Source organism: Sarcophilus harrisii, chromosome 1 (genome assembly GCF_902635505.1).
Source record: "Sarcophilus harrisii chromosome 1, mSarHar1.11, whole genome shotgun sequence".
In the NCBI taxonomy this organism is placed as follows: Eukaryota; Metazoa; Chordata; class Mammalia; order Dasyuromorphia; family Dasyuridae; genus Sarcophilus; species Sarcophilus harrisii.
In genome coordinates, this window is record NC_045426.1 from 164,694,390 (window position 1) to 164,707,061 (window position 12,672).

At 37.7% G+C, this 12,672-nt stretch overlaps 1 protein-coding gene across 3 annotated transcripts in view; it reads right to left on the reverse strand.

Annotated features, from left to right (window-relative positions):
- IQGAP2 (IQ motif containing GTPase activating protein 2) overlaps positions 1-915 on the reverse strand; it is a 310,948-nt gene extending 310,033 nt beyond the window's left edge. For all 3 annotated transcript variants that reach the window (XM_031966282.1, XM_031966273.1, XM_031966291.1), the window contains exon 1: positions 578-915. In XM_031966282.1, the coding sequence (XP_031822142.1) occupies positions 578-626 (49 nt within the window). In that variant the 5' untranslated portion in view covers positions 627-915. The remainder of the gene's footprint in view (positions 1-577) is intronic.
- Positions 916-12,672: the final 11,757 nt, after the last annotated feature.

The window sequence follows — 12,672 nt, forward strand, 5'->3', positions numbered from 1 at the left end:
CTCACACACACCTGTGAGAAAGCTCGACTCCTCCCACCAAGACTAGGATGAGAGGAGCCTCCGGCTTAGCCCTAAGGGTGCCAACTTGCTCCCACGCATAGCCTGGCATCAGTAGAGATAGGAGGCGTGGGGAGAGCCCGCTAAGGGGCGGTAGACCTCAGCACCCACCTGCAACCCCAGCAAACTTTCCTTACTGCAAGGGGGCGGAGGGGAAAGGACGCCGCCTCCAAACGCGCCCTTCCTTCACCCCCCTCCCCAATCCCAGGCTGGATAGCTGCCTGTGACATTCCATCTTGACCTGACACCCCTAACTTTTCTGGGTTGCTCTCCACTACCGACGACAGGGTTGGAGAGGACTAAGAGAAGGAGAAGGAGGAAGAAGCCATAGGACGCTTTACAACAGCAGCTTCCAACTTTACCAGCCATGCAGTCGGTTTCCCTCCCTTCCCCTCCTCCCCGCGCATCCGGGCCCCTTTATGCAAGTTAGCCTCCCTTTCCACAGGTTGCTTTTTATTGTCCCTAACCGTTAAGCCATCCCCTGGGGGTAGCTCGAGCTTCGCGCGGCAAGCGCACTTACAGCCATATCGGGGTCTCTGCAAGGGCGACGACAGCTCTTCATGATGCATCCTGCGCTGCGCCCGCGACTCCGCGGCCGGCTCGGTGCGCTCCTGCCTCTGCGGCTCGGATCTCTGCTCCGCTCGCCTCGCTTTTACAGCCCCCGGGACGGCTTCGGGCAGCGGAGCCCGGTCCTCTATAGTCTGCAGCTGTCTGCCTTCCCCTGCCGCTCCCACCTTCACTAGATAGGTGATTTGCTACTTCCCTGCACTCTCCTAGGCGCCCGCAGCAGCCACCCCGCGCTACGATTACTCAGCTCTGCGCGCTGACACCCTGAGGAAAAGTGAACTCTCCTCCCTCCGGCCGCCACCGCCTCCTCTCCCCCCCTCCCCATAGTGTTTCCTTTCTCCTACAACCCTGCCCCGTTATTCACACCCAGGCCTGGAGCTGGGGCTGCGGGCAGCGGCCCCTACCGCCCATGGCTGGGCACTGCACGGAATCTAGGGGACACCCCCTCTCCCCACCCCCACCTCCCGCCACCCAGTCCCGCTGGGGTCTCGGAGGAGGGGGCGGACCGGCGGGAAGCTGGACCTCTATGGTTGCAGAAACCCTTGCGCGCGAACACACACACACACACATACGCTGGGTTATACAAAAGCTCGTTAGTGGCGGGCGATCGGAGCCCCGTGTGCCGGCAAGGTTTTACTCATTTCTGGCGGTTTAGGGGTGGAAATGAAACATCGTCAAAAAAAAAGAAAGAAATGACAGCAAAGGAAACAAGGCTCTTCGTTCGCTGGGGATGTTGCTCAGATACCGAGAGACAAACAGCTGCTAGTCCCTTTCCCACTGGGGGCAATTGCTTATCAACTTTTTTGTTTGGCAGTTTTGTTTTGGTTTTATTTATTCAATTGATGTTCGGTGTTTATTTATTAACACTGAAAAAGCAATCGGCTCTAATACTGGAAGGCCAACCTTCGCTCACCTTAATTCCCGGAAAATTGATAGGATTTGTAGAGAACCACAATTAAGTCTTTGTTGTTTGAGTAATAGCTATTAGTTGTATCCCACTCCCACCCCCACCCCCAAGCAATCATTAAAAACAGCTGAAAACCAAACTCTTCTACTCTTCCTTTTCAAACAAACAATTGTCACCCCAGCCCAGCCGAGATCTCACTCCAAGAAGGCAACCTACCCATCTAAGGAGCTGAAGAAATTTCCTTCTCTATTATTGTGCAGGTTTAAAACTATGTCGTTTCTTTATGAGGCTTGTTTTCCTTTTGTGTCTGACAGTATGATATCTATCCTAAGTAATTTGTGGCCTTTGTCTCTACCTATGTGCGTACGTCTTGGCTTCGTTCTTAGGCTACGTAGTTTTCCTTCCCTAGCTTGCAAGGTCTTCTTAACGCTACAAGAAAAACAATCCTTGCTTATTGACAAAGAAAACCGAAAAGCAAAGAATAGAGCAAATGGAGTTTGCTTTTCCTGTTCTTATCCTAACAGATCCCTTTTCTATGAAGATAGAAAAGGCACAGGTCAAGAATAGGATTTAAATGGGTGAGGAGGGGGGAGGGGGAAGAATAGAATTAAATCCTCAACTCCACCTTATAGTCCCCAGCTCTATTTGAGTTCAGGTTCCAATGCCACATCCAGTAGTGGAGGCCTATCCTAATTCTCTCTCAAATTACTAGTGCTTTCCTTCTGTTCAGAAAACATTTGTATGCAATTTGTACTTTTGTAGGAATTAATCTATTATCTTCTGTTTACCCTTTGTTCAGTTGAATCGAACTCTTCTTGGCAAAGAAATGCTTTTTCTTTTCCTTCTCCAGTACATTTTACTAATGTAGAAACTGAGGTAAACGGGGTTAATTGACTTGCCCAGGTTCGTACAACTAGTATCTCAGGCTAGACTGGAACCCAAGAACATGAGTTCCTGTACTCTATTCACATTGTAATCCTCAGCTATTTCTCTCTTGTAAAGTCCTTGAGGTTACATAGTTTCTGATTTTTAAATTTACCCACTGCTATACACTGTTTTTGGAACACAATTGGACACAACAATGAAAGTTGGTTGAATCACTTGTTTGTTGTTTTTCAGTAAACAGTGAGAGAAGTTAAGCTCTGGAAAGTCAAAAAATAATAGGGGCCTATTTTCTTCTTGGACTCAGTACTTTAATGCATCAAGGGGGTACCATTTGGTCTAACCACCCAATCTGGTGGAAGGATTTGTGACGCCAACAGCTAAGCCCTTAGAGTTAGAGAAGATCTGGTTTTCTACATTCACGGATCATGTCCCTCAGTTTCTATAGCTTTTATGAGTTGTACAAAGTACTTGCTTCGTGTTGTTCCTGTGAGTTGATGATGTTATTCTTACTTTGGAAAGAAGTGAAAGCAGAACTCATTATCACCTGACTAAGGTGCTTAAGTGCCTTCTTTCTTTTAAAAAGCAGAACTTTCTCTAAATAGAGCTCTTGAAAAATGAAATAAACTATTTTGTAACAATGCACTTCTCATCATTGGAAATATTAGGGCAGAGACTAGATAGCAACCAATCAGAGGTGCCTTTCTATGTCAGATGGGAGGTTGGCCTTACATGATCTTAAAAGTCTTTCCAGTGAATTAATTTTTGAAACTTCACATATGACCATCAAAGTATAGTTGGGGAATAATTCATTCAAGTTGTGTTTATTAAACACTTACTCAAGCATTTAGTAAATGCTATTATGTCAGGTACAGTAAATACAAAGAACCTCCAAAATATATTCCAGACATTATGCTAAGTTCTAGGAATACATTTAACAAAAAGAAAGAGAATCCATGTCCTCGGTGAGTTTACAATGTAGAAGAGGAGGCAGGAAAGGAGAGGGGAAGAAGGGGGGACAGGAAAAGGGGAAACCAGCTCTGAGCATCTTACTCCACAATGTTGAAACCAGGCAGGGTAGTAAATGCAAGGTGTGTATTGGACCTTCTAGAGGGTGTGATAAAGTGCACATACATCAATATATTCAAAATGTGTCCAGAACAGCTATTTACAGAGTAAATTGGGGAAGGAGAGACACTAACCACCAGAGAGACCCTGAAAAACTTAGAGAAGTAGAAAGTAATTTTTGAACTTAGTCTTAAGGAAACAGGGATTCTAAGAGATAAGGAGGAAGTGTATTCATGGTAGATAGCCAGTGCAAAGGCATGAGTTGGGGAGATGGAATGTTGAAGATTGGACTATACAACAACTAGAAAGCCAGGTTGGCTGGACTATATTATATAGAGGAGTGTTGTGTATAAGAAGGGTGGAAGGGTTTAAGAGGGCTTTAAATGACAGTTTGCAATCTAGTAGGGGAGAGAATAAATATGTATAATATATGTATAATATAAAATAATTATATACAAAAAGCTAAGTACAAGGTAAATAGAAAATAAATAATGCAAGGAAAGCATTAGTATTAAGAAGAATTGGAAAGGCTTTCTGTAAAAATTGAATTTTAGTGTTGATGTGAAGGAAGACAGGTAAACCAGGAGGCAGAGTTTAGGAAAGTGTTCCAGGAATAGGGGACAATCTGAGATAGAGTTTCTTGTTAGTGGTACAGTAAGGAGGCCAGTATCAGTACTCAGTCAATTGGAAATAAGCTGGAAGAAAACCAGAAAGGTAGGAGAGGGACAGGATTGTAAAAGGCTTTGAATGCCAAGTAGAGAATTTTTCTTTGATCCTAGAAATGAGAGGGTAAAAATATTTGGCAATTGACTGGATATGTGTTATGAATGAAAATGAAGAATGGTAGATGACCCTGAGATTGGGGACCTAAGGGTCTAGAAGGATGATGACAATTTCAGTTCAGAGTGTGTTCTTATTTGCTCTAGGAGATATAAAAGAGATAAATGCCATAATCCTGTCCTCCAGGAGTTTATAATGTAATTACTACAAGATAAAGCAAATGTCAGATCTTTAAAACATATAAATGTTCTCCAAAGAAAAATGTTTATATGCTGATGACGTTTAGGAGATGGAATAATCCATGGTTAGATTCTTATTGAAGTCTTCAGAGAGGACCTGAAATTTGAGTAGGAACGGAGTTCAGTCTTAAATAAATGATAAGATTTAAGTAGAGATATGTCATTCCCCAATTGATGAGTGGTCAAAAGATATAAAAAGCAGTTTTATGATGAAAAAATTAAATTTATAGTCATATGAAAAAATGCTCTATATCACTGTTTAGAAAATGCAAATAAAACAACTCAGAGGTGCCACTTCATACCTATTAGACTAGCTAATATGACACAAAAGGAAAATGATAAATGTTGGAGATAAGGAAAAATTGGGACACTAATGGTGTCCCAATTAATGGTGGATTAATTAATCCATTAATTAATCAAACCATTCTAGAGAAAAAATTTGAAATTACGCCTGAAGGGTACTCCAACTAAGCATATCCTTTGATACACCAATACCACTATTAGATTTATATCCCAAAGATTTCATTAAAAAATGAAAAGTACTCACATATACAAAAATATTTATAGCAGCTCTTTTTGTGGTAGCAAAGGAAATGGAGGGGATGCCCATTAATTGGGGAATGGCTAAACAAGTCATGGTATATGAATGTAATGGAATAATTTTGTTCTATAAGAAACGATGAGCAGGCAGACTTCAGAAAAACCTGGAAAGACTTACATAAATTGATGCCGAGTAAAGTGAGTAAAATCAGAATAATGTACACAGTAACAACATTGTACAATGATTAACTGATAGATTTCGTTCTTCTCAGCAATAAAATGATTCCAAAAGACTGGGGAAGGAAAATGCTATTTACATATAGAGAAAAAAAATATGGAGTCTGAATGCATTTTCATTTTTTTTGTTGTTTTTTGTTTTTTCTTTCTTGTGTTTCTTTTTTGTTCTGAGTCTTCTTTCATAACATGACTAGTGTGGAAATATATTTAATATAATTGTACATGCATGATCTATGACAATAGCTTGCTATCTTGGGGAAAGAGAAGAAGAAAGAAAAGTTTAAAACTCAAAATCTTTCAAAAATAAATGTTAAAAAACTATCTTCACAAGTAATTGGGGAAAAGAATAAAATATTATTGAGAGAGAAAGAGAGGAGAAAAAAATTTACTTACACCAATATCTAATTAGACAAAAAAAAAAATTCTAAATTTGGACTAATATACACATATACACAAGCACACAGATATACATTTATTTAATTTTAATAGAGAAGAAGACTACATTTCTTCTATTTTTACAACTAAAGTAAAGGTTTAGAGGAAGGAAATATGTGTTGAAGTTATGATTTGGGACCATTCTAGTGGAAACAAATTATTCACGTTATAGTGAACTAGACTCAAAATATGATGATGTAAGAAACACAGGTATAAAAGAAGAATCTTGACTTTATCCTGGAAATAAAGGAAATTAGCAAAGATGACTGAACAGAAAAGTGATAAAGTTCCCCTCCCAACAATTAAATGTTTTATTTTGTGCTAAAGAAAGAAATAGAAACTATGCTTAAAGAAATGTTGTACCTTTATTTTATCCAAAGAGCTGAGAAGCAATATATGATTATGGAAATTTCATTCTCCCCATATTCCTTGTTGTTCAGTCATTTTTAGCTGTGATGACTCTGTGAGGCTTTTTGGGGGTTTTCTTAGTAAAGATATTGGAGTGGTTTGCCATTTCTTTCTCTAGCTCATTTGCAAAGAAACTGAGGCAGACCAGGTGAAGTGAATAGCCCAGGGTCCTACAGCCAAGAGATGTCTCAAACTAGATTTGAACTCACAAAGATTAGTCTTTTGGACTTAAAGCCCAGTACCCTATTTAACTCATCCCCTAGCTGTTCTTCTTTGTCATGTCCCTACTAAGTAGAAAATATTTTTGTACTTGACTATAATGATTCAAATAAAGTCAGTGGCTAATAAAAAGCAACCCAAAGCTTTTGAAGTAAAACTAAATACAAGACATATAGAGGTTTCTGAAACTCAGGCTTATGTTTTATTTTCAAAATCAGGCAGTCACAGACTAATGAGTCATAGACTCATGATAGGACTTTATAAATTCATTTTCTTTACTTGATATGATGTCATCCCTGTCCTCTAATGCCAGATTCAGTCCCCAAATAGAAGATTCAGTCCTATCCTCTACTTTTTGCTGTCATTTGCCACTGTACTTCCACTAAAGGGGAAAAAACATTAAAGGAAGATTTGGTAACTCAATCATGTAGCATAGATATGAGAGGGGATGGGATAGGATAAGGTGAGAAAACTAGGAGGGGAACAGACAAGAATTTTTTTTTTTTAAAGTTAAATATATGCAATTCTTTTAAACATATTTCCACATTTGTCATGTGCAAGAAAAATCAGTAAAGGGAAAAAAAAAAAAAAAACATGAGAAAGAAAAAGACCAACAAAAAGGTAAAAATACTATGCTTCAGTCCACATTCAGTTTCCATAGTTCTCTCTCAGGATGTGGAGCATTTTCTATCCCAAGTCTATTGGAATCGCCTTGAATTATAGCATTGTTGAGAAGAACCAAATCCATTACAGTTGATCATCACATTATCTTGTCACTATGTCCAACATTCTCTTGGTTCTGCTCAATTTATTCTATATCAGTTCATGTAAGTCTTCTCAGGCTTTTTCAAAATCAGAGTGCTCATCATTTCTTATACAACAATAATATTCCATTACATTCATATACCATAACATTCAGCCATTCTCCAACTGGGTATCCACTCTTTTTCCAATTCCTTGCCATTACAAAAAGGACTACTGTAATCATTTTTGCACATGTAGGTCCTTTTCTCTCTTTTATGATCTCTTTGGGATACAGACCCAGTAATGACACTGTTGAATTAAAGGATATGCATAGTTTTGTAGCCCTTTAGGCATAGTTCCAAATTCAGGCAAGAATTTTTAAAAAGAGACCTAATTCAGGTAGGTACTGTGGGAAGACTTATCTTAGGTTCTTATTATTTTGATTAAAATACAGGCATATAAATACTTATACAAGAAATACATTTTTTGGTTGCTTAGTCATGTCCAACTCTCTATGGCCCCGTTTAGGATTTTCTTGGTAGAGATACTGGGCTAGTTTTCCATTTCCTTCTCCAGTTCATTTTTCAAATGAGGAACTGAGGCAAAAGGGGTTAAATAATTTGGCCAGTATCATAAAAAACTAGGGGAGATTTGAGCTCATGAAGATGAGTTTTTCTGGTTCCAAGCCCACTGTTCTATCTACTGCACCATCTACTTGCCCTTAGAAATACATACTAAAAGCTTTAAAGAGAACCAATATATGGATGGACAACAAAACACATAGACTGAATATAATACAAGTCTAGGAAATATCTTAAGGGAAGAAGGGAAAAGTAAAATTACCATTAAGTAGAGATCTAGGAAAAAAACAAGTCTCGTTAGAAAAGACCCTGGGGTTGGGAAAGATTGAAGGCAAAAGAAGGGGAAAGGAGAGGATGAAATGGACAGTGTCATGAAAGCAACAAAAAGGAGTTTGGACAGACTTTGGAAGACAGTAGAAGATAGAAGGACCTGGTGTGCTATGTTTTAATGGGATCATAAGGAGTTAGACATAACAGACTGAACAGCAAAGATATCTAGGACCATGATCTTCTGAGCTATCTATGAAGGTTCAAGGTCCTCATCAAGTCCAAGGTTTCTGGACAGAGCTTAATCCTAAGAGCAACTATGAGGATAAACTCTTCAGGTTTTAGCACTACAATCTTTAGGGCTTCCATGTGTAGTCATTCTATAATGATCTTTTTCAAAGTTCATTTCACATCAAAAATCACAGACTAGAAATTTAGAGGTAAAAGGCTGTACTATTTTCTGTTATTTGACACTGGAGAACAACTACAAATAAACACTAGGCCATGTGCCAGTTTTAATTTTCACCATCTGACTGTGCTTGCAAGAACATTAAAATAAAAAGTGAAGCCATCTCGTGAAAAAATGTTTTTTTAATGAGACATGGAAAGATTTAAAAAATGTAAAACAAAAGATGACATTGGAAAACAACTAGCTATGCTAAAGACACTTTTTTAAAAAGCACTGTAGTTTGAAATTTTAATATTTTTAAAGCCATTTCTTTTCCATTTATAAGTTTGAGAGTATGATAGTTTTTGCAAAAAAAATTATTTAGCTGCTCTATAGATATGATAGTTATATAGCTATAATAAATGACTTAATCTAGAAGTTTAAAGACAAAAGATATATTATCAAAAGACGATATATAACTTTGTTGTATCATTTTCTCTTGAAATATTTGAGTTATTTTTTCCCCCAATAGTATTATTAACTTGACTACATTGATATATATTGATAGCTGCTGAAAGTTTTCCAAAAGGCTACAAAAGATACAATAAGAGGAAGTCATAAGAATAAAAGTTTTACATCCTTCTTCATGGAAACAAAGAAAACCAAAAAAGAAATGTGAGATATACATATTTAAATTCATCTATATCCCAAATGTTCACAAAGACAATTTGTATCCAACCTGTGAAAGAGCCTTTTAGGTTTGTTTTGGTCTGATTAACCACAGTCAGAAACACCATACAGTGACCCTGACATTGATTCTTTTTGAGTACAAGGGACAACAACAAATCACTATCCTTTGGAGTCTATAGTTTTCCCACATATCATATAAGGTAAAAAGGAAGGCTGACAGGGAGCAAGAACTACATTGTACTCCAAAGTACATTTCTGTTGGTTTTTTAAAAGGAACTTCATTGATTTAGTGGAGCATCAAACTTAAAATTAGTAAGAATAGAAAGAAAACATGCAATAATATTTCAATTCTTTAAAAACAAACAAACCATCTAATCTAAAGGTCTCATTTTATTGATGAAAGTAAACCTGGAGAAGTGAAGTGATTTTTTGAAGGACAATAAATGAGTGGCCCAGGGATATTCCAGGATTAGGTGGATTCCCAGTCCTAAATTCTTTTCATAATGCTTATTCCTATTTAGGAAATATGCTCACATGTGGGTGTATGTGTGTATGAACAGGTGTGTGTACACATAGACTTGTGTATACAAACATGTACAAATACATATGTATGTATGCATATGTGCACATCTATACATATGCAAGTGTATTGAATAACCTGGGTTTGTCTGGACATGCTCAGTTCTCATCTATCAAAGAAGTACCCTTGAGAGGCCTTTGGAGCATGTCCTGGTTACCAAAGATAGAGGCTTCCATGTACTTATCTGCATGAGTTGCAGTAGCTTCCTTTGATTGGCTACCTTAATCTTTAAAGCTTGCAAGATTGAACTGCTCCCTTTTCAACTACTCTTATCTGCTGCATCGAAAGGGTAAAGATTATGGTTTACCCGCATCATAGGAACCATGAACTAAACAGATGAGGGGAAGGACTTTCTATTTTACTCTGGTTTAGAGCAGTGGTTCTCAAACTTTTGTTCTTAGTATCTTCATGTTAAAAAACTATCGAGGATCTGTTCAAAGAGTTTTTGTTCACATGGGTTATATTTATAGCTATTTACTATATTAGAAATAAAAAATAATTTTGAATTTGTAGACCCTCTGAAAGGGTTTCAGAGACCCCAACAATTCTTTGGACTACACTTTGAGGACCACTGGAGAGAAAAGGGCTGAGAGAGGCAGGGGGTTAGGGGGATGGCTTCTCTTCTTCCCAATTTCAGGGACCAGTGGTGATAACCACAGAATCAAAGAGTTGGAGCAATATTGGAGCCAGGATTCCAAGAGACTTGGACAGCTAGAAAGCCCAGCATGAAAGCCCTGAGAAGCTAGCATACTTGGGATTGAGCCTGAAGTAAGATTTGGATTTGGAACTGAAATTGCTATTATGTAGGAATCAAGCAAAGCTATGAACTTAGTCTCCTTACTTTCCCATAGAATGAGGTGGTGGTACAAAAGAAAAAGATAATCTCACCCCTGTTGGGGAAGTAAATTTGTATATTTATGATTATATATTTTGTATTAAGTATTCCTTTGTGAATCTGTTAGTGGCTAAAAGGGAACTAAAGTATAAGGGGACCATTTTCTACACTTGGGAAATACCAGTTAAAGAGGCTAGAATTTTCATCCCCCTTAAGGGGTACTACAGAACTTGGGGGAATGGGGATAGCAAAAAATATCTAATCTACCTGGCCCTCTGGTGGGAGGTAGAGGATAGGGCTGCGTAATCTGTGTTAATACTGTAGACAGAGCAGATAAGAGTGGCTGAAAAGAGAGCAGCAGAAGAAAAAGGGCCAGTCTTACCAGTTTTAAAGATTCAGGCAGCTAATTAGTGAAGGAAACCTCTGTGAATATGTGGTAGGAAAAAAGGACTCCTCCATATTAGGCAATCTGGACATGCCCTAAAGACACATTTCTATATTAGGTGAATTGAGCATGCCCAAACAAGACTGGGTTTTGTGTTGTGTGTTTGTCTTTTGTGCATTTAATTCATTATAAACCCAATACCTGGGAGTGTTCTACACAATTCCTTATTCATACTTATTCAGTCAGACAGAGAGTACTGTTTTTCAATTTAACTAAAGACTAATATTGTATTGGTCCTCAAAGTTTTTTCATAAACATGGAACAAGTTAGCTTCAAGGAATCCATGTGGCTTTGTTTCAAAGTCCTTAGAAAATCAACAAATATCACAGATGTACTAAAAAATAGGTATATTTACTCCCTTCTGTCCCCTCCAAACACTTCATAGTAAATTTTAGAGGTCTTTCTATATCCTTTCTCTCAAATGTCTTTTAATAACATCAAAAAGAAGAAAGAATTTAAACTCTAGTTCCTGACCAAAGAATCTGTGATTTCAGGGATAATTTTACTTGCTATATTTCCTTCTTCCTTGCCATATTTATGAGCACTAAAGAAGTGCTTTGAGTTCCTCAGAAGAAAGGTCCTACAGAGTGCTCTTTAAAAAAAAAAACAAAAACAAAAAAAAACTTATTTAGAAAAGTAATTTTCTTTAATTATTCATGCTTTCATCTTGACTTACATTATGATTTCAGAAATGCTTTGTTTCCATTTGATTGATCTTCAATGGGCAGTAGCCCCTTACCTCCTCCCTTTGCCTGTCTCCATTCATTGATAAACTATAAACAAGCACTTAAATGATCTAGATTAGATAAAGGAATGCTTTTCTAAAAGGCATTTTAATAATAAAAAAAACCCCACAAATAAAAAATTTCTTAATTCATGATGCATTTACTTCTCAACTTCAGATCAATCTAATTTCCTCAAATAGGGCTTGTGTTTGTATAAAAAAACAAAACAAAACAAAACTCAAAAAACAAGGTAGCACTACTGAAAAGATGATGCTGATATCATACATTATAAACCATACATTACTTTGGACATCTAGACAAGACTTGCTTTTTTGTAAAGCTTATTGTGTGCTCTAAATCATATTGATCAGAGAAATGCAAATTAAATCAACTCTGGGATATCACTTCATACTTCTCAGATTGACTAAGATGACAGGAAAAGATAATTATAAATGTTGGAGGATATGTGGGAAAATGGGACATTAATACATTGTTGGTGGAGTTGTGAATGACTGTAATCTCCAACCATTCTGGAAAGCAATTAGGAATATGCCCAAAGGACTATCAAACCGGGCATACCTTTGATCTAGCAGTGTCTCTACTGGATCTATATCCCAAAGTAACCATAAAAAAAGGAAAAAGGACGTACATGTGCAAAAATGTTTGTAGCAGACAGACCTTTTTGTAGTGGCAAGGAACTGGAAACTGAGTGGATGCCCATCAATTGGAGAATGGCTAAATAAATTATTGTATATGAATATTATGGAATATTATTGTTCTGTAAGAAACGACAGTAGGATGATTTCAGAGAGGCCTATAGAGATTTATATGAACTGATGCTAAATGAAGTGAGTAGAACCAGGAGAACATTGTACCCAACAATAAGATTATGTGATGATCAATTCTGATGGATAAGGCTCTTTTCAATGGGGTGGTTTGGGTCAATTCCAATAATCTTGTGATGGAGAAAGCCATCTTCATTCAGAAAGAGGACTGTGGGGACTGAATGTGGATCATAACATAGTTTTTTCACCTTTTTTGTTGTTGTTTGTTTGCTTTTTATTTTCTTGTTTTTTTT